The 22,313-nt window shown below is 43.4% G+C and overlaps 1 protein-coding gene across 2 annotated transcripts in view; it reads left to right on the top strand.

Annotated features, from left to right (window-relative positions):
• Nucleotides 1–19,550: 19,550 nt before the first annotated feature.
• Nucleotides 19,551–22,313, top strand: part of LRP8 (LDL receptor related protein 8) — a 198,695-nt gene continuing 195,932 nt past the window's right edge. For both annotated transcript variants that reach the window (XM_030032452.2, XM_030032451.2), the window contains exons 1-2: nt 19,551–19,717; nt 20,593–20,712. In XM_030032452.2, coding sequence (XP_029888312.1) covers nt 19,648–19,717; nt 20,593–20,712 — 190 coding nt within the window. In that variant the 5' untranslated portion in view covers nt 19,551–19,647. The remainder of the gene's footprint in view (nt 19,718–20,592; nt 20,713–22,313) is intronic.

The raw sequence follows: 22,313 nt of genomic DNA, 5'->3' as shown, positions 1-22,313 counted from the left end.
TCAGTGAGCTTTTGGATGAAAAGACAGGGACTCTAAACTTCCACTCTTTTATCACTGCAGACCTCCTGTGCAGCATGGGACTAGTGACCTGAGCAGGTGCAGAGCACTGCCACGGCCTTACCTCGCAAGTCTTCATACGCACATCGAGCATTCCTCTCTGTGCAAAACACTGTTAACTTCAGCTTTAGTCCTTTAAACATAACTGTTAAAGACATCCATAGCTGAATAGTATTGTCTTGTGATTCACGCATAGCTAAATTGCGCCGAAGGAAAGGTGACCTATCCAAGTTTTCATAGATAAGGTCCTCCTCCATTTCCATAATTGTTTTAATTCCCTCTAAAGCACTGTGACAGGTGAGCTGAGTCTAATGCCAGGTATCTTAGCTGCAAGTGTGAGGGGCAGCTGTGTACTTGCATGCCCTCAGGAGATGTTTTAGCTGGTATTGCTACCTGTGGCTTTAGTTAACATCTGATGCTACGGGCGCCTAGGGAAATGGTGATCAGTATCAGTTTCTTCAACTCATCAGGAAAATAGTGTATTATTTTATGCGCAGTGGCTCTTTTCACAGTGTTCCTGGGTGATGGTGATTTCCCCTTAAAAGGCACTGGAATATGTTGCTAATTCTGTGGAATATACTTTCTGGAGATTATCAGTGTCATGTCATTTTACTAATGAAACTATAAGGCACACTAAAGGCATTTCCAACTCTGCTCTGTAGTACAACATTAAGAAATGTCAGAACCATGGGTACTGACACAGTAAACTTTACCTGGACCCCTGGTACCCAGCCAGGCTTTGTGTTTTAAAGCGCACAAATCCATATGATGCTCAGAGGTTTAAAGTTAGATGCCCAGGTACCCAGGAGCTAGTCACATCATCAGAGATGCGTTTTAGGACAGAATGCAAATTCTATTTAATCGGCTTTTGGTGGTTTGGTTTTGTTTTGGTTTTGTGTTGGTTTTGATTTTGCTTTTGATTGGTTTGTTTGGTTGTTGTTTCTTTTCCTCTTTTCTTTCCTTTTTTTTTTTTAATAAAGTGGCTTGGTGTGTGAGGAGGACAGAAGCAGACTCTTCTCACTGGTCCCCAGTGACAGGGAAAGAGACAATGAGCACAAATTGAAACGCAGGAAATTCCATATGAATATCAGAACCTTTTTTATTATGAGTTGGTTGAACCCTGGAACAGGTTACCCAGAGAGGCGATGGTGTCTCCATCCTTTGAAATACTCAGAACCTGACTGGACACAGCCCAGGGCAACCTGCTCTAGCTTACTCTGCTCTGAGCAGGGGGTTGAAGTAGATGATCTCTGGAGGTTCCTCCCCATCTCAACGATTCTGTGATTCCTCAGAGAACAAAAATTTGGTGCAGATTATGTAATGTTGTGGAAATAAGGAAATATTAAATATAGCTATGGGAATACAGGACAGAAGACAGACTCTCCAAAAGGTATAGCAAAGAGAATTTACATGCTTATTATCACAGCTGATGTATATTATCTGCCGGAGAGAATGTAGAGCTTACTATCACCTCTGAGAGGAAGGCCAGGATGTGAGCTAATACTCAAGTCAGTGCTTAATTAACCAAGGAAAAAATATCAATAGAGGTACATCTGAATGTCACAGATAATATGGAAATACAGTTTCTAATTTAATGCAGTGAAGTCTCTAGACATGCCCACCCCATATAAATGAGATCTAGGCCATTATTAAATAGAAAGGATGATAAAGCAGGGAAAGAAAGGCTAATCTAAAACAGCTTGCTGCAACTTTATCAGAGATGTACTGATAGGGATCATCTGTGTTTCTGAACAACCATACTTTCAGTTTTATAAATAATTGTTTTAAAGGGGTTGATTTGTCATTCAGACTTCTGGTTACAAGTCAGTGCTCCACTATGCTTCAAACAAATAAACAAATCTACCATCATTTTCTAAACTGAAGCCATTGAAGTGGTAATATAGTGTAGCTTGCAGAGTAGGAGCATCTTTTTCAGAGCTGCAGCAAGGCTTGCCTGCCAAACCCCAGCTAGAGAGGGTACCCAAACCCTGCCTGGTATCTGAAGCAAAACAATCCCTCACCTTTTCAGTGCAGATCCTGTGCTGCTCCGTGCCTGAGAATGGTGCTGACATATGGATTTTGGTCATATGCATTTACTTTGTGTTACTGGAACATCTGGAAGTAATGTACCTGGAAGTAGAGAAAGGTCTTTTCTCTGCTATTGTATTGGGAAACCCAGTGTGGCAGATAGCTGACATCATTGTCATCGGCAAGAGCACCTGCTAACTGTTGAATCATTCAGACTGAGCTAAATCTTGATGTGTGCAATGCAGAGCTTTGTTGCCTTGAACTGAAATAACTACAATAAATTTTGTACTGCTGTTTCTTAGCAGGTCTATAACAGCTGGTTATTTCGAAGTCAGATATGCTTCAGTGTCATGGATTTACACTGAATTTCTGGGATGTCAGCATTGTAGTCTGAAAGGAAATGGTTCTAAAGTAATATCCAAGATGTATGTTTTCCTTTTCTCCTGCTGCCTAAATAATCTATCCTACTTGAGTTGTGTCCTTATTTTCCTGCACTTGAGCTCTAAGGTTTGCATAGCAGCCCCAGTGTGCTCTGCACAGCATATTAAATGGGTTGTGTAGTCCATAGCAACATCATCAGTTTCAGTTCTTGCTATAAGCCTCCTGCATTCACCTAACTTCATCCTTCACTGTGACTTTTGGGAACTTTCATGACAGCAAAACAGTAAATCTTCTTTGATTTGATAAATCTCTTTGTAAGCATGTGTTCTGTTCATGAATGGTACTGGGTAGTCCTGGAAACTCTACATCCTTTCCCTATCAAACAAAGGTAGTGTGGACAGTAATGATAGATATTCTTCTCAAACTCTTGCACAGTGGTCCAGAGTCTTCCGAAAATAATGTTAATACCAACTGGGGCCAAAGAGTTTATATAGTTAGGGTGCTTATCTAGTATCAGTGGGAACATCCAATCCCACCATACAAGGCCTCATTATTATCTAACACTATGTAAATTAACAGTTCTACTTAAAAGTAAATCCACTGGTGGTAGTAATTATAATGGTCTAGGGAAGATCTGTAGACCAGGAATTCCCTGAAGTACTGTTTCTCTGAAGCCTATGTCCGAAAAGGATCACACAGCATATACTCTTTCCCCAAGTGTCTGCTGCTGACCACTGCTGGAAGGAGGATACTGTGCTATGTGGATTCTTGCCTGGCCCAGTGCAGAAGTGATGTCCTCAAATCAGCTGCCTGCTGAGGGTAACTTCTTGTTTCAAGTGATCTAAATTAATTTGAGCCAGCAATTCAATTTTTAAATGCTCCTTGTTCCATGACTGTAACACATATTTCTCTGGTTGTGTTAATGACGACTATATTCAGTTAGGTCAAAACAGTAAAAAGAGTAGCAAAAGGAAATACCCATGGAGAGTGGAGAAAGCATGGAAAAAATCAATACTTATCAGCAAGAAAGCACCAATATTATAGAAAATAATGTGTTTTTTCAGACCCACTAATAAGAAATACGATAACACACAGAAGCTTTTGCTCTCTTTTGTGAAAAGAGAGGAAATATATAGATGGCTGAATACATTCAGTTAGGAGAATAAGTAAGCATCATTGAGTACCTCTGTCTTTCACAGTATGTAATTGATTTTTAACTAATTCTACACCCAGAGAAACTAATCCTTGTGTGAAAAAAAATCATTGGATCTAAATCAGTTCTTATTTGAACAAGCAGGTCAACATCTGTGCAACCAAATATTGTCCCAGGGAAGCATATACAGGTATGTTAGTCTCCACAGAGTTTTGAGTAAGGAGTCTGATTGTACACCACCTCCACTGAAATCATTACAATTTTGTAGTGAGCTCAGTCAGGACAAAATCACACATAGTAGGAGAAGCATGACCACCAGTTTAAAGATGCCCAGACCTGGACCATTGCTTTCTGTGCTGCAGTAGTTCAAAGCTCCTTTTCTCTGACTGCCCTTGTCTGAAGATGTGACAAAGTCCTCATGGCCACGATGGGCTTTGTGCTGTTCGGTCACTGGTCCTGTTTGCCCTCAGTCTCCAGGCAGAGCACCGCAGGCAGGCGTTCTGGCTGTCACGTTGTTCTCAGAACACCCACTCCTCTGATCTTAAGCAACAACACCAACCTGCCTAATAAGGTGCTCTGCTGCATGTTCCCTTTTTGTGCTTCATGCCAGCTACTGGCCAGGAATATCGCATCACTGCACAGTAATGTTTCCATTAATATAAGTGCGATTTCCTGGTGCTCCATATCCCTTTATCTTGTGCTCATATGCACAACAGCCTGTATCTCTGCTGTGCAGAAGGATGCATCCAGAAGTCATTTTCTTTCTCTTGTAATATGAAACGTTTTTCTGAAAGAGTAACTAGTGAAGTGATGAGAATCCTCCAGGCTTTGAAGTCTGAGCTTTGCTGGTGTGATTAGTTTAAATTACTCATTTGCCATATAGGGAAGTGGTATTGATGGGTTTGGGTTCCTTCACCCCCCTTTTCTGTTTTGAAATTTGATATCTCCCAACAAGTGCTATTTGGAGCAAGCTCAAAGCTGCTGTTGTGTTTCCCAACAGGAGCCCTCCAATATATGTGCAAAGAGGAAATTATCTGGCATTTCTGAGCTGTTCTTTTGGTTGCCCATGCGCTACTTTACAATGAACATGTTTGAGAAGATGGTGGTGGGTGTATAATACAGGCTTAGTTGGAATCTTTCCTCTCCAGAAGCCTAGGGCACTTCTCAAGATACATGTTTCTGAGTCATAGAGTTAGACAATTGCAAATGCTTACAAGAGCAGATCCAGGTTCTCTATGCACCCAGCTGGACCTTTTCTGTAACAGTTATTCAGCTCCTCTGACAGTCTCCCACAACGAGGATTTATCTTGGTGTTTGTTGCCTCAGTCTCATCTCCTCATCAAAATGAGCTCCCAGCCAACATAACCAAGACACATCTGCCATTTTTGTGGTCCAGACTTCCCTGTGGCTGGATATTAAGACGGACTGCTTGATGAGAAAAATCACTTATACTGAAGATTACTTGATTTACCAACACGCAAAACAATCAATCCTAGAACTCATCATAAAAAACATTTTAGTCTCTCAAACCCTCTTGTTACTCAACTACTCTGTTTCTGCTTTCAGCCCAGGAACAGAGAGGACAGTAGGAACCAGAGACAGGTGTAAGCTGTAGAGGCATTGAGGGACCAGTGTACTTCTGTCATTTAAAGTCTGGCTGGAGTGTTACTTTTATGGGTTTGAATTTTCCTGTGGATAGTCATCTGCATGCTGACAGCCCAACATCCGTATGGACTGGGTCCAAAAAGGCTTGCCAGAGCATCACTGTTGAAACCTCCTATGACTCTGTGTGCAGTGAGCATGGTCTGCTTTAGCTGAGCAGGCCTTAATTGCAATCATGGGATTCTTTAAGTCAGGCTGAGCACTCATCCTCCCTCTTCTTCTTACAGCCCAACAACTGTAAAGCAAGCTGTCTCACTGAGAGTCTGAGGATATAACATCTGGGTCTATGGTTTGTGCTAAAAAAGAGCACAGACTTCACATACATATGTTTAGAAAACCTATGACAAAGGACTGTTAAAATGACAAAGTTAAGTTCACAAAAGTTGAGCTTTCCTATGTTTCCTGTGCAGCCCTGATTCACCTATGTTACACACCTGAATTTTGTTACTGTGTAATTATGGGATTCCACACTACATTTTTTTTCTTGGGACCTTTGCTTCATTTAAAACCTAGCATAATGAAGTGTGTTCTGGAGATAAATCAATAGTCTGCAGTGAATGAGCACCAAAGCCTTTCCTGTTGCAGAAACTGAAGAGCACATAGCCAGTGATGGAAGGATCTGCAGAAGGAAAAATGATGTTTTTATGATGGCTTTCTCTTGTGGCAAGTGAATAGCAGAGAAATGGATTTTATCTCCACATGCGCCAGAGAACTCTTGATTCTGAGCATCCTACTTGCATCAAATGAAACTTTTCAAGGCTGTTTTCTACTTCTGAGTTTGTCTTTTTTTGCAGTACACAGCTAAGACCCCAAGGCTGTAAACTGGGTAATTGTTGAGCGATCACAGTTCCAGCTGAAGCCACTGGGATCTTAATCTTGAATATATGAAGTACTGTATAATAGTCTGAAAACACAGGTTTTAAACAGCTTGTGTTAGGTACTCAAGTTTAGCTGGTACTTCTTACGCAGTTCATGTTCCATAAAAATGGCAAAAACTATAACCTTACAACCCAGAAAGTTTATAAAAATGAATGCATTGATGTCTGAAGCATTCATACTATTCTGAGAAGCGCCACAGAAAAGCCTATGAAGAAATGAATAATTCTGTTTTCAAAGCAGAATCTGAATAGCGTGCAATAAATAATGCCTGGTGAGAGTGAATAATGAAGGGAAAATAAACTATTGAAAGCTACACATTAGTTGAACATTGTTCATTCTGCGCACTGAATGAGGTAAGGGTCTTAAGGAAAAGAGCATATGTGACAGTGTCATTTACAGTGCTATCGTGGTGCCTGTGCACGAAGCACATGAATTACTGTTTCACAGGCAACCACACCATTTTATGTGCTTGATGAGCAGCCTTTATAATGTAAGCATAGCATAGTTTTTGTGTGCAGTAAATAAGTTACATGGTTTTTAACTCATTTGAAGTCCCTATTTCAAGATCTGAAGGCTCTGAACCCTTTTCAGTTAAATGGTACTAGGGTTATTCTGTTCTTTCATGTGGGGGAACAATATATTCTCCCTGCTTTAGTTCTCTGAAATATGTGAACTATTTTGTCTGAAAGTAAGAAAGAAAATAAAGAGTCAGACTGGTGCAGGTATCTCACATGATGAATTTTATTAACACTGCAAGTGAAAACAGAATTCAATCATGGAAAGTACTGGGCAGGTGCTAAGACATCCGTTGGTGACTTCAGTGTTTCCTGTTGTACCACTGTTATTTAGGAACATGGTGGTGGTTCATGCACCTCACAACAGTAGTGACTGAAGATGCCAGACTAGTCTTTTCCTTGGTGGAGTCACCAGTCTTGTTTATTTACGTCCTATGCTGCTGTTACTCACAGAAAGAAAAATGTATAATTATCCACCTTCAAGGATAAAGGGGCAGTTTGGTTAGCCTCCAGGTGGTGAGGATTAATTGCTTGGTTTCATAAGTGTTTTTTGTAAACAAATACTGGTTAACACCGATAGGATTTCAAGGAGACTCTGTGTGGAAGACAGCAATGCAGTATATAGAGATCTGAGCTGGATGGAAGTGAATCATGTGAAGTGTTGAGGTTGCTCACAAGGTTGTTGTGAGCATGGCTTTATATCAGGTTCACTGCTGCTTAGATAAATATTAGTGCTGATGACACAGGAAGGTGTCAGAAGATGGTGGTCAGTCTGCCTTTCCATATGGCAGAAGACAGAGAATTTGGCATTTGCTGAAAGCCATGAACAGCCTCAAGGTTATTAAGTAATAAGCTCCTCTGCCCACAACAATAATTAAAGAAAGGCTACCATTCAACTTAAATTTCACTTTTCAGCCTTTTTTAGGGGTACTCTTCAGTTTTTGCCCACTGACATATTCCCGTTCTGCTGTGCAGGACTCGGGCACTGGCTTATTTCAAGATAAATTCTCTTAACTACTGGTATCTTTTACACCTGAATCCTGGTAAAAAAAAAAACCCAAACCACTATGTTGTACTATGTTCATTGTTTACTCTTGCATATAATCACAGGAATGCTCTCTTGCCCTTTGAGTTTCCTCTGAAGATGGATGAATTCCCAGAGATGTCTAAAGCAAACGAGGGGGCTTTAACTTAACATGAGAACAATGACAATTTAAAAATTTTATAAGGGTGCCAACCATGCTGGTTTAATTTTTGATAAGGGATGAGAGTATGTTTCTGCATTTTTAATAAGGAGACTGACAAAAGAGTTGTTTAAGCTACCTAGAGAGACAAACTTTTACAGCCGGACTGCAACCAATTCAAATGTTAATGGTAAAGATACCAGGACAGTCTGTCTTAAAGGATTGTCATGAAATACTCACTAGTCTTGCTGCATAAAAGTCAAAAGATTACTTTTGATTTGCAGACACATTATACAATGCTTTCAGATTCTTAAAATTGATTTGGAAATCATTTTGATATTGTGAAAAAACTGACGTAATAAAATCCATGAAAATACCACTCCACACTGCAGGTAAAACCAGAGAGAACTTAACTCTACTGGATTTCTGTTTGTTAAGGGAAGACTTTGATTTTATATTACCAGAATTTTGTATGTATTTCAGAAAAATAAGTAACCTCAGGTTACTAAACTCTTAAGAATATAATGTACAAGAAAAGATTACTGCTGCCATTGGTAAAAATTTCATTTTCAAGTGTATGATATGTGTTATGATCAATAGATCATAACACAAGCATATAAGGCACAGTAATATTTAATTTTTTTTATGTGCACAGTCTAGCTTTACAGATTATCCTTGCCTAAGAAGAGCGATGTTTATCCATGAAACATTTATACTATGAGCACCACTGCAAGAAATATGACTGGACACTTTTTGTCAAGGTTGGATTTGTGCACTTTGGCTATTTGGGGGGCGGGAGCTGAGTTGTGAATTGAGACCTATCATCATCCATGCATCAGATACGCTACATGGGTTGAATGGTAAGAAGGGGTCAGTTGATGGGGAATAGAGCTTTTGACAGGGTTTCTGTGCATGCAGGGCGCTACTACCTGGTACACTCCCTAGTTGCAAGGCAGTGCCATGGCCTATATACCAGCTGTGTCTTCTCTGCAGTGGATCACAGAGCAGTCTGACCATCTGCATCCTGCATATGTGACCACAAATGGGGAGAAAGAGGTCACAGTGCAGACCTGCCTGGGGATTTGATAGGAGCCTCACTGTGGGGAGTGTGCAACAGGGGAGAACTACAGTGCTCGCAGCTCTGTGGATAAGATGTACAAAGCTGTTGGTTGCCTTTCGTGGGCCTGTTCAGCCATTTCTCATTTTTCTTCCCTCTCTAAAATGGGTCCTGCATAAATTTTCCTGGCCTGGCAAATTTTTGAGAGGCCAATAATGCAGTTAGACCGTAGATGAACATGAATAATAGCCTGTTTGCACAGCTGATAACTGAGCTGTAAAAACGAATCTGCTCCCAGATGAAACTTGACATGCAAAATTTAAGCTTGGGGAGCAATTCTTTGTACGTCTTCTGAAAAAAAAAAAAAATCTGCTTGGACTGCTTAATTTTTATTCATTCTTAAAATAAAAACCCTACAGGAGGGTCAGCAGAGAAAGCTTCTATGTTTTGACATAGCACTTGAAAGTAGCTTTAAACATAAAATAGAGCAAATGTTTAATCTGTAATAAAGTTGAATCTGCTCATTTTGGAGAAGAACAATGGCCGAGGGTCGAAGCTTTGGGTTCTGCAGTTGCCAGATGGGATCATTTCCAAAAGGGAATTTGGATGGTAATCAGTGTCCGCTGGGATCCATGCCCACCGCTCCGAGTCCGCGTGCCACAAAGGAGAGATTAGGGGCAGAATGAGAATGTGCAGGGCTGGCACGAATCAAAGGGACTCCCTGTAAAACCTATTACATCTGCGCTCTAAAAAATGCATAGAGAAACTGACAGTCAGGAAAATGCAGTTTTGATTGTGCTTTGATGGCTGGGAAGCTAAAATTGTGTGGGTGGGTGGCTAAGTTTAACTCCATGTCCATGCCAGCTTTATTTGACTGAGAGCACCAGAGTCAGGCCAGTTTTCATTGTGCTTTCAGGACTTTCAGAGCAGCAGGATAAATAAAGGAATGAAATGGGGAAATGAATTTATAGACTTTGGTTGTCAAATGATTAACAAAAGGCCCAAACGTTGGTGTTTTGTTCTATTGATTTTGTTTTGGCAAGGCAAAGATAAGATTGTGAACCTGTACAAAGGGAGGTGGCCTTTACTTCCCTCTGTGTCTTTGTGATGGCTGGGCGATTCACTGAATTGAAGTTTCACTTTCAGACTGAAAGCAGGTGTTACTCTACACTGAATTATGAGATGCAAACACTATACCATGGTTTTGGGACCCACAGAGTTGGCTAGTATTAAATCAAAACAAACCCCAAATGTTTGGGTGGGAACATCTGAATTTCTCCAATGTCTGCTTTGTAATGGTAAGAGAAACAATCCACTTCCCAAATCAAGTTTCAGGTGAACTACAATGACTTGTCATGATCTTTGGGACCCCATATTAGTCCTTGAGGCCTGTGCCCTCTAGCAGGTGAACGTGCCCATGGTTTGGTCCTAGCCATCTAAACCAGCTGAAGAACATGAGCTGCTTTAATCTGATCTGGCCACAGGATATGTCATTCTCCAGGGGAAAGGGAACAGCTGTGCAGGGCTGTGAGGTTGGCTGCAGCCCTTCAGTGCTCTCCTCCAGTGCTTTGTGTTAGCCTGGTGTTGCCCTTCTGTCCTCCTAGGGATCATGGGCCTCCTTCGCAAGTACCAAGACCTGCCTTTGATGACTAGTGGACAACAAATATCTATCAATCCTACCAAGTGGCACAGGTTATATTGAAATAGAAAAGCTATTTAAAAAATAGTAACTCTGAGATTAGTTTGAACATGTTTAAGCTTTCTAAAAAGTGAATGCAAGGGAGACAAGGTCTTCCTGAGACAATAGTAGGAGTCTCATGAGGAAAAGTTAAAGGGCTTTGACCAAGTGCTGTGGAAAGTGCTTGTGGAAGTTCAAACCGTATGAGTCTGACAAGATCTGTGCAGACATACAAATGCATAAATACTGTGCTGTATCAGAGCCATAGGAGAACCCAGGGCTGAAACACAAGAGGTGCAGCAAATCAAAGACCAGCTGAATTAGTAGGAGTTGTTTTAGGTTGGTTAAGACTACAAGTCTACACACAAATATGCTTGTATTCTTTCAGGCTTGATCCTTCTTGGTTAGAAATTAATATCTGTGGAACTGAGAGACACTTTTGCTTTTGAAGAAAGAATTGGGGATGGGGGAATATTTTGAAGGGTATACTAATAAGGGTAAGAGGAGAGCTGTTTGTGCTTCTAGAAACTACATCTCTAGGACATGTTATTCTGAAGTGCATCTATCACTTGATGCTTTATGTGATATGACAAAATGCCACAGGGATTTATCCATCAAGTGCTGTTGTTGCAACATGGTATAACAGGCAGGAAATCTGTAAGGACGTGTTTTCTGAAACTTTGTTTAAAAGAACTGTAGGCTCTGGGAGTGCACGTACACATGCCTATCACTCATACAAGCACGGATTCTACACATGGCATGAGCTCTGTTCTAACATTTGTGAGAAAAGGTTTGTCAGCTTCAAAGAAACAAGTTTTTTTAAACTCAGTTACATTTCTTCACTGTGAGGGTAGTGAGGCACTGGAACAGGTTGCCCAGAGAAGTTGTGGATGCCCCCTCCCTGGAAGTGTTCAAGGCCAGGTTAGATGGGGCTTTGAGCAACCTGGTCTAGTAGAAGGTGTCCCTGCCCATGGCAGTGGGGTTGGAACTGGATGATCTTTATGGTGCCTTCCAACCCAAACCATTCTATGATTCTATGATAACTCTTCTCAAATGTATGTAAACAAGGCTGCATTTGTGTGACTCTAACGTATCTCTAATGAAGCTATGCATAGAGACACCCAGAAGAATTTTATCACTGACTAAGCAAAACACCGTGCAACGTGAGGAAATATTTGAACATCAGGCCTACATTTGCAAGATGATAATTGGATTCTTTTTCTCTTCTGGAAAAAAGATCTCCCAGTGTTTCCCTTTTCTTCCCCTCCTCCCACTCCTCTTTTGGGGGGATTTTAAAAACTAGTTTGATTTTTATACACTTTGAAAAACAAATAATTCCACTCTGACCAAGCTCAAATCTTTTGGTTATGCACAAGACTCCATTCATTCTCTTGTTATTTAGGAACTGAAAGTGATGAGATGGCAATATCTAATGGGATAGCTTTGAAAAAAAATTATTAAAGACAAGCTAGGAAATCAAAAGAGAAAGGAAGAAAAAAACATTCAGAATCTGACCTTGAAAAATTTGCTTTTAATGAGCTTTTACTTTAAAAAGGAAAACAAATGTTGGGTTCATATTCCTTCATAAAGAAAGGCAGCCTTGTCAAGCAGCTATAAGAATTTACGAATTAGACAACTTAGACTCTGCCTGCTGCTTAGCATGAAGGCAATAGATTCAGCACTAGCTTGAAAGCAAGATGGGGTTTAAAGTGTTCTGCTGTTGTATGAAATCCATACAAAAATAATGAGAAACATTCAATGCAGACATCATCCTAAATTCCCATTTGGGTATTATTTTCTCATTGATGTTGTAATTAATGCTAAAATAATTTGTCTGTGAGCCTTCAAGATGCTTACAGCTTTCCAGAGGGCTGCTAGGAGCTGAGGGAATTTTGCACCTCACAGAACCAGACTATCTTTCCGCTTCCGCCATCCACGCACAATACACCACTTTTTTGCAGCACTGGGGCCTAAACAAATAAGGTGTGGGAGAAAAACGGAGCAAGCATCTAGCTCACAGCATTTTCAAAAAGGCAAGATAAAAAAAAAAAATCCAGGGTTGGTGCTGCTACTACGTTTCACTGTTTGTGTCTAAGCCCTCTGGGAACCATAGAGCAAACAGCAGCCTGTGATACTAATCTGCTGCTTTACAGCATTGGTATATGGTCACTGTAGAGTTACACGAGACACTGTCAACTTCAGTTTTGCTCCAATTCATGATTCCTTTGTTAGTAGTAATAGGATAAATAGTTTGAAGTGAGACATCTTGAAAAAAACCCACTGTACTTGTTACTAACTATGGCCTCAAGTCTGCATTTCTCTGTTAGTTTTCACGGTGATTAGTCACTGTACGACAGCAAAGAGTAGATCAGTCTATAGCAGTGCTCCTCTAGCATGCAAAAGATCTTGCCAGACACCTAATCCTCACTTTTTTCCTTCTCGGTCCCTTCATTCTTATGCTCATTAAAATTAATGGGAAAGGTCCCTATTGTGACTGTAGGTTTGGTTGCACTCAAAGATCTATTGTCTAGGGATACTGCTATGGCAAGGTGTTCAGCCTTGGGGTGGGAGAGAAGGGCAGAAGCCTTCTGTGTTAACTCCTCTCTAGCTGAATAAAAACTTTACCAATGGACTGCAAAGCACCTTGTATCTCCCCCCTACTCCCTTGAAAGAGCTGCTATAGAGAGGCAGGAGCAAGAGCACAAAGTGGAATAAGGTGGATTTGAAGCCATACTGGAAAATTATTGTGAGTAACGCAGCGTTCTTCAGCAAGCCAGCTTCCCAAGGGGCTGCTCTTCCCAGCTATTTTTACATGGCCAGAGTACTGCTGAATGGCACTGGGTAATATTTCAGTTGATTTGCTAAGGAAAACCAGGAGGTAGTAGTTAAAGTGGACTAACTTGGGTTTGCAGTTTTATATATATATACATATATATATATATATGTGAAAGTTTAAGAGTGGTTGTAAGTCAGAATTGCTCTGAAGACAAGAATCCATGAGTGTGAGATATGGACAGTTATATATGCATGTGTATATGCAGTTAGTGAATGTGATGCAGTGTGTTTTACATTTAAGTGGAAGCTTTGGTCACTAAATGTTGCAGTCTCATACCTGGATAGTAAGTACCACTGAGATTTTGTTTGGCCAGCAGTGTGGCAGTGTTATATCATACTGCTACTTAGGCTTGAATAAAGAAGAACTGAGTGACAGTTTTAGGACAAAGAAGAATTATGACTATGGAAGTGAGAGATTCTGGCTTGTAGGAGAGACAATTATTGGATCATAAACTGATGGGGTTTGTAGTTTGATTTAAATCTGATTGTGTGATGTCCTCATTTCTTTATAAGTCCATGAGCTAACTAAAAATAAGGATATCATTAGAAGACTCTGAGTGTGCTAAGGGGGTTAAATTGACATAGGCATGAAACAAGCAAAAGAAAAGTCCCAATGGCTGTGAAAGGTCCCTAGAATGTGAAAGGGGAAGATGTATGCAATAGACAAAGTAGTACAGAGCATGGATTTAAATAAGAAATACAAAAAGCAAAACAGCAAACAGCTGACTTAGGGGATTGGAGTCCTCTGGAAAGAAGTTGAAGTTAAAAGAGAACAAATTAATCTAAGAAACAAAAGAGATTATAGAAGATATTGAAGAAAGCATTTTAAAACAATGAAAGTTGCAAAAATAAGAGCACAGAAAAGGGAGATCAATCTATGGACACCATTTAGTCAGGTACAAATAAAAACATGAATTGGAAAAAAACCCTAAAGAATTAGAGCCCTAACTTGCTTTCATGTACGCGAAAGAGGATTTGTACAAATGGAAAGTACTATCACCTGTCATTAAAAGTGCCCTTACAAAGAGACAGATGGGGGTGGCCACAATGATGTAATGGGGCTGGAGGGTAAAACATTAATGAACACCGATGCTACAGTAACAGTGGTCAAAGGCATGAATTAGGGGAAATTCCTATAGACACATGGACAAGACTGGAAGTATTTAAGGAAGTTAGTAGGGGAAAATTTTTAATTGAAAGCTCTTGGAAATCAGTCTAGGGAAAACTATGAAAAGAGGGGAAGTAGAAGAAACTTTTCTGTGCAGTTTAAAATGGGCAGATTTTGAAGAAATTCATCAAAAGCGAAAGACTGAAGTATCTTAACAGATAAATACAGTAAGTAGAACATTTTAAAACAGAGTATTAAACACAGTACAAACAAAAGTAGGCTTGGTAATCCCAGAAGTAGGAAGGAAGATTGTGAAAACTGTTAGTCATTTTGAGCACAGTAGGTAAAAGCCAGGAGCTATGTAAGAGTCTTAGGGACAAGTCCGATCAGAATTGAACTTGTATTTATGCTCCACTGGGTTTGTGGCTTGTTTTGTGCCTCACTTAGTAGAAGCAGCAGAAAATGAATTTTAGTTTTAAGTGTAATATACAATACTATGTATAGCTGAAAACTCACAGGAGTTTTGGCAAGAGAATTTTTTTTTAAAATGTAAATAATATTGCAGGTACTGACATATCATTTGGCAGTTTAAGGGATGTGGCTGCTAGTGCATTGGTTCAACTAACTTTAATTAAAAGGTTTAATTTAAATATCTGTTTGCAAAACATATTATGTTAGCATTTCTAAAAGCCATAAGGGGATAGAAGGAATTAGATTAGTTGAAAGACAAGACTGAAAAAGTCAGCCTAATGGACAGGGGATATTTTCAAAGGTTATTATACAAATAGAGGAGGACAGTTTTTAAAATGTCCTTTTGAAAGAAAAAAGAAATATATTGTAGAAGGACATTAAGTTGTTTGGGGAAAAAGGCAGGGGCATTAGTACAAATAGCTTAGGAAACTTGGTCTCCATGGCTTGAAGAGTTTCGGCAGATAGGCTGGAGACTTCCCAGTGGAAGTATATGTACACTAGTCCTGTTCTTTCTCTTCCTTGACAGTCTGTCATCTTTTTTTTACATTTAGCAAAGATTTTATTGACAAAAAAATGAAGCACCTGCCATTCTTCCATACTTGAGAGAGCTCTCTTTGGTTGGGGCTGTCTCTCTGACAGTGGTCACAGGGCAGGGGAGGTCCACGGCTTCTTGACATTCCTGATTTTGAGTGGCAGTAAATAAGCCAGGGTAAGTCTGATACTGCTCTAACCTGGCACCATCAAGGCCAGGTTCTCAGTCAAAATTAGATGAAAAGTGTTGCCCATCTCTAAGTCAGTGTGGATGGTGTTGGTCACCTCATCTTGCACGGTTGGTCTGTGGCCTCATCAGCTGCGGTGTGGTGAATACTAAAATGCTCCTGGGTATTGTACACCAGGTGGAAGTGCTTGTAGCGTGTTGTTCAAGATGGACTTTTGGTCTGAACCTGTGAGGTAGTGTTCTGCAAAACAAGGGAAAGCGTACATACAATGGACAAAGGCTGGAAACACCAGACGAACTTTCACTAAAATAAGTTTGGTGCATTGCTTTTTACATCCTTCTGAATGATTTTTCCAATTCGAATACAATCTGTGATTGGAAGGGTGTGTATATTCACACCTGTGTGAGTAAACAACAAAAGAACCTGGTATACTAATTCAAGCCTGCAGAAAATCCAGTGTGCAGGGTATCAGTTATTCATCATGACACTGAAGAGACTTCTCTGATGTATAAGCTGTAGCTGTCATGAGAAACATATGGATCTAAATGACCAATTGTTGAAAAAAGTAAGTATGGAAAAAAGATCTGGGTTCTGTGTCAGGAAAAAAAAATCCAGCTATAAAAATAATTTTGTGAAACAGGTCAAAGAAACAGTGATGAACGACGCAGAGCTAGCTGATGGGAAGCTCCATCTGGACGGAGCTCTATAAAAATAGTATTTCACTGTTTTGATGTACCTCTGTTAATGGCCAGCTGATTTGTGTTAGTTTGTGTTGTTTAATGTGCAGCAGTGTGTGACCAGAAGTAGAAGCAAATTAGCAGATTATACATACAGCAGGTTATTGAACTGTCCCTTCCTTCACAGCACTTTGACATGGTCTGAGAGCTGCCCCATTGCTGGTTGGTCTGCCTGAACTTTTAAGATGACTTTGTTTTGTTAGTAGATAGAGGTAGAACATACCAGTCACTCAGATGGAGAGAAAAAAGAGTTGACACAGCAGCCTGAGCCTAATTCTTAATAAAAACTATACATAACAGCCAGTGGAGAAACAGTCTGCTACAGCAGGAGCCTGTACTTGCTAGAGAAGTGTTGAATAAAGCTGGGTCACGCTTATGCTGCGGACTGACCAAAAAAATAAGGAACATGTAGTTCAACTCTGTGCTGGTCTTCTAAAAATCATGAGGGTGGCACTGTGTTCCTAAGTTTACTTACATTACTTTTAAGCTGAAATATTTCCATGCATGGCAAGAGCACACATTCTGTGCTACACACCTGGAGCTAGTAAGGACCAAGCAGAGCAACATGAAGCAGAGGTACTTCACACAACATGTAGAGCTGGGGAGCTCCTTCCTTCAGGATGTGACTCCTGCTAAAGCTTTTACTTACAATACATTTGAAAAGGAACTGATATTAATGAAAACTTATTCAGGACTATTTGAATACAAAGACAGTACCGCTGTCTCACTAAGTCCTCAAGCCACTAATGGTTGGAAGATATGAAACTTCTGGGCAAGCATTGCTATGTGCTGGCTTTGGTCTTCGATTCGCTCTCAGGCATCTGCTGTCAGCTGCAGTGCGGGTCCGAATGAGCTAGAGAGACCTTTGATCTCACCTACCATAACCAGGCTTGAGATTAGGAGACAGACTGGTTTATGCGTGTCAAATCTATAAGCAAACTGAGTTGCCAACTAGCAAATGCAGTATATTAGAATGTATTTTGTATATGGTGGTTACTAAATGTTGCGTGTTAGCTGTTGGAGACTTACTGTTTGGCCAAACGTCTGTGCTGTTGCTTTACAGATTTCCACACAGTCTGGATAAAAGAAGCATGAGTTCCTGTTCCAGTTTCTGACTCAAGAGGTGAGCTCCTGGAAAAGACACACCTTGGGAGGTAAATTAATGGTCTTAATTAACTATTGGAACATAATGGATAAAACTAGATTTAATTTCTCTTACATACCAAATGGGTCCCCTTGCCCAATTTACTTCCCCTTTAGCACCTCTAGTTTCCTTCTTGCCTCTGCAATTCCTTGGAGACACATATGTCCACAAGATGGTACTAGGCTACAAGTAGCCCCTCCAATGGCTGGTCAGTGAAGGCTGTTGAAATTGCTGTTGGTCTGGTGTCATCAGAGCAATTCACTCGAAGAAAGCTTATTAATTTTGTTTTCTGTAAGAGGCATTCAAGCTAAAATACCTGTTTGGGTTTTTTTTAATAAAACAAAATTCTGGTAGGAATCGTAGCAAATCATTGCTGTGACTGATGCTTTGCACACTCACACCTGTTTCATACTGGATAGTTTCATTATTGTCTTCGGAGCCACTTCCAATTTAAACTAATTTAGGAAAGAGAAGAATGAGGCTAGGAATTATAGCGGCTTTATGAATCTGTGTTTTGGCACATTTAAAAAAGATAAATTTGACCTAATGTATTATAAATACCTCATTTGCTTTAAGCAATTATTGCAATCTATCACATTGATCCAGCCAACACAAACATGTGCTACATTTTGCATGCTAAAAAATTGTTCAAAAAGGCTTGAATTGTTAATACTCTATAAGCTGCTACTGAAATAGCTCAATGATTAGCTCTTCTCCTCTTCACATGATTCAAACGCATTAGTGACACTACTGACTAATGACTTGCAAAATTTTTGTTAAAGGCACAGGTGTGTTTTTAAATGGCGGACCAGTTCTGAAGTCAATGGCATTTCAGGGTTTGAAACTAAAAAGTTTTATTACATTGGATTATGTAAAATTAGTGCTTGATTTAAAAAAAAAAAACAACACACCACATATAACCATGTTAATCCCGTTGTGATGTTAGATTCAAGTTACTCCTGAAAAATATCTTTTCATAATAAGATTACTGAAATACTCTTAATCCTGACTGTATGAAGTGTTAATTAAAGACAGTGAACTGCTTTCTCATCAGCACTGTGCAAATGGAGTGATAAACACGGCCCCTGACAGCTTGTGAAACATTTCCTGTGTAGTTACTGATCAAGCCGCATGTGCTTGAGCAGTACCCAGGGCGAGCCGGTCCTGCGGAGGGAGATTGCCACCCTTAGCGTACTTCGGTCTTGTTTGAGTAATGTGAACGCAGTTAAGTGGAGATGACCACATCAGTATGGTCATAACGAATTCCCTCAGTGGGAGACCTGAAGCACTGAGGAGAGCACGCAATTTGTGACTCAAGGCCATCTGAAAGAGTCCACGTGTTTAATCGACTTAATAAAACTAAGATCATGAATGAGGCCGCCATTATAACTGGGCATACGGAGGGAGGCTCACGACCTGAAGGCCCGACCCCGTGTGCGGGGTACAGACCGGCGCAGGCCTGCCCGTCCCAGCGAGAGCTCCAGGGTTACCGCGGCGGGGCCTGGGCCTGCCCCTGCCCTGCTCTCCCCGGGCCCCGTCGCTCCCGGTGCCGTCACCTCCCGCAGCCGTGGCGGCGCTTCGCCCCTCGCGAAGCGGCGGCAGGTGAGCCCGGCCGCCGCGGCGGCCGAGGCCACCGTCCTCGGCAGACAGGCCTGGGAACGTGCGCCCCAGCGCGCCGTGTGCCATCCGCGGGGCTTTCGGTGGCCGCCGCTGCACCGGCGTGCCGAGAGAGGTGTCCCGCAGGTGTTTCTCGGGGTACGGCCCCTTTCAGGGCTCGTCCCGGCGGCGGAGCTCGGGGCGGGGCGGGGCGGGGGGGGGGGGGTGCGTGTGCCGCTCTCTCCGGGGGCAGCGGCAGGCGGCGGCCGGGGCCGTGCCGAGCGGCGGCGCGCGGGGCCCGCCCAGCGGGGCGCGTCACGGCGCGGCGGCGGCGCGCGGCGGGGCGGGGGCGGCGCCGGCCGCAGTCGGCACGGGGCAGCGAGCGGCGCGCCGGCTTGCGCGCACCCCGCACACGGCGCGCTGCCACGGAGGGAGCGAGCACCATGTGCCGGCCAGCGCTCGCCCGGCTGCTGCTCCTCCAGCTGCTGCTGCTGAAGCTGCACCTCGGCAAAGGTGGGTCCGGCGCGGCCCGGCGGCTCTCCCTCAGCGCCGGGGCGGCCGCGGCGTGCGGCAAGTGCGCGCCTCGTCTCGGCGCTCTCGGGGAGGGGGGGGGGTGGGGAGAGGCGAGCGTCCTGCCTGCCCGGGCACCCAGGGGTGTGCGGCCGCGGGCACTCGCTCGCCGCCGTGCCCCGCGCGAGGGTTGGGAGCTGCGGAGGGTCGGGCGCGCTCGGGGGTTGCGATCTGCGGGGGCCGGGCACGCTCTTTAGCGGGCGAATGCAACCCGGCCGCTCGTGACAGGAGCTGCCACCTTTAATCCCTTTCTGAGGAGATTTGTTCCTCATCAAAGCAGCGCTGTACCGCGTCTGCAAAGCAGATTTGCTCCGTCCTCCCCCCGCCCTCAACTTTAGTTGGGTCAGTTCCCTTTTCCCGGGACGGCGCCGGTGCCTCTTACCCCCCGCGTCCCCAGGTATCTCTCTGTACGTTTTGCCCCGGTAACGGACGCGCAGGAGGTCCCGGCATCGGTGTGCTTTATCATTTTTCTTTGTCTTTTGTATTTCGGGTTTAACCGTCTTCTCTTCCCAGGCTCCTTTTGCCCCTGCCTTTAAAACAATGCGGGGAAGCACGGGAAAGGTCCCTTTTATCCCTGCACAAAGCAGCTTCGGGATCACCGCCGTCCTCCCGCGGAGGCGCGTCTCCCCCAACCCCACACCGAACCGCTCTGCCCTGGCGAGCCCAGCCCCAGCCCCCCACCCTCGGCCGGCGGTTCCCGGCGCCCTGCCCGGCTTGTGCGCGGCCGGAGCCGGGCGGCGAGGCGGCCCCGGGGTGCCCCTGCCGCCCCGCCGTGGGAGCGCGCCCCGCTGACCCAGGCGCGGCCCCGTGTCTCGCAGGCGCCGTCAAGGAGTGCGAGGAGGACCAGTTCCAGTGCCGGAACGAGCGGTGCATCCCCGCCATCTGGAAATGCGACGAGGACGACGACTGCTCGGATAACAGCGACGAGGCGGATTGCCGTGAGTGTCCGTCCCCCGGCACGGTGGGGCGGGGAGCCGGGGATGGGGGGGGCCCTCCCCGCGCCGAGCCTGGAAGGGCGCGCTTCCCAGCTGCGCTGCGCCTCTTTTTTATGAATGAATGAATGAAGTCGCGCCGTCCCCGGCTCCGGCCCCGATTGGCTGCCGGGAGCAGCAGATCCGTGACGCGGCGGCCGGGCCCGCCGCGGGCTGCGCTCCGCGTCGCGGAGTAGCGGTTCCTCGCTGCCGGCCGCGGCCGGGCTGACTCGGCCGGGGACAGCCGGAGGGTGACGCGGCCGCATGAGTCCGGCGGATGCGCTCACCTGGCAGCTCCTTGCCGTCTCCCTGCCCGCCGGGAGGTTCCGCCCTCGGCTCCAGCAGCGTTTTTGCTCAGAGCGTCTAAAGGGAACGGCGCAGGGGAGTTGGGAGAGATGTTTAACCCCGGGGAGCCCATGCTTAGGGCCAGTGACAGGTGGTCATGTGAAACGCAGCTTACTTTTAAGCGTCCCACACGATGTGGAGTTGGTGTGAATTTTGTGTTTAAATAGGTGTTTGCAGTCATGGTGAGGAGAAGGGACATGAACAAGTGGCACTGCTTGGCAGTGTCAGCCGCGTAACACAGATTCCCTGGTAGTGTAAGGGAAGAGAGAGCAAGGAGATCTATACTTTCAATCCTGAGAAGATGGCAGTCTTGCCTTCTCCTTTGGTGTGGCCCTCGTGCATGTGAGTGGCATCCAGTAAACTTTGGGTAGTTCGTAGGGTTGTGCTGCTATTACCTCTCTGTTATTTTGCTTACAGCTTCTGACAGCCTAGGAGAATTTGTCTCAACCGTGGAGTGTAAGAAGCATCTGTAAAAGAAGTTATGGAGCCTAAGTCTTAAAGAGAAGTATCTTTAATTTGGAGTTTTAAGTTGCAAATATTGTAGCAAGTACCATGTCTCTTGAATTATCTCTGTAGGATAATAGACGTGATGGGAACTGCTGTTTCAGAGGTTGGGATCGTGGCTGGAGTAGCATCTTGAGGAACAGATTCTGCACCCTGCACTCCACATTGAAGAGTAGGTTTGTGGCCTGAGCTCCTTGCCTAGCACGAGTGAGTGGGTCAGTATCTGGGCTGCTTTTTTATCTTTCCCTTTTCCTTGTGATCCACCCTCTAAGCATTGTGTCAGAAAAGAGAGTGTAAAACAACATCCTGCTGAATATCAGCTCTGTGTGAATTGTGCTGTGTTAGAATGGTTAGATGGATAGTTGCATCTGATTTAGTTTTATCTCAGAGTTTTTTTACAGTTGTTGGGTTTGGGGTTGGTAAAAATATGATGGCTAGGTTGTGGTAGAATGGTGACTTTTGTTAGGAAAAAGAATTTTTGGATGTGGAGACATCAGGAAGAGTTTTCACTTTAATCTGAACTTGGCATTTATTATTGATAGGGGAGCATACTACAGAAATTACTCATGGACTCTTAATTTAGTTCATATATATATATTGACTTTGCAGTTGCTTCTCCAAGCAGTCTGAAAGACATTTAAATTGCATTTTCACACACATTTTTCTCGCTTACATTGTTCTGAACACTGTTGTATTTTAAAAATGCATACCGCTTTTCA

Source organism: Aquila chrysaetos, chromosome 12 (genome assembly GCF_900496995.4).
Source record: "Aquila chrysaetos chrysaetos chromosome 12, bAquChr1.4, whole genome shotgun sequence".
Classification (NCBI taxonomy): domain Eukaryota; kingdom Metazoa; phylum Chordata; class Aves; order Accipitriformes; family Accipitridae; genus Aquila; species Aquila chrysaetos.
The sequence above is the reverse complement of the archived record's forward strand: the minus strand, read 5'-3'. Positions and strand labels throughout refer to the sequence as shown.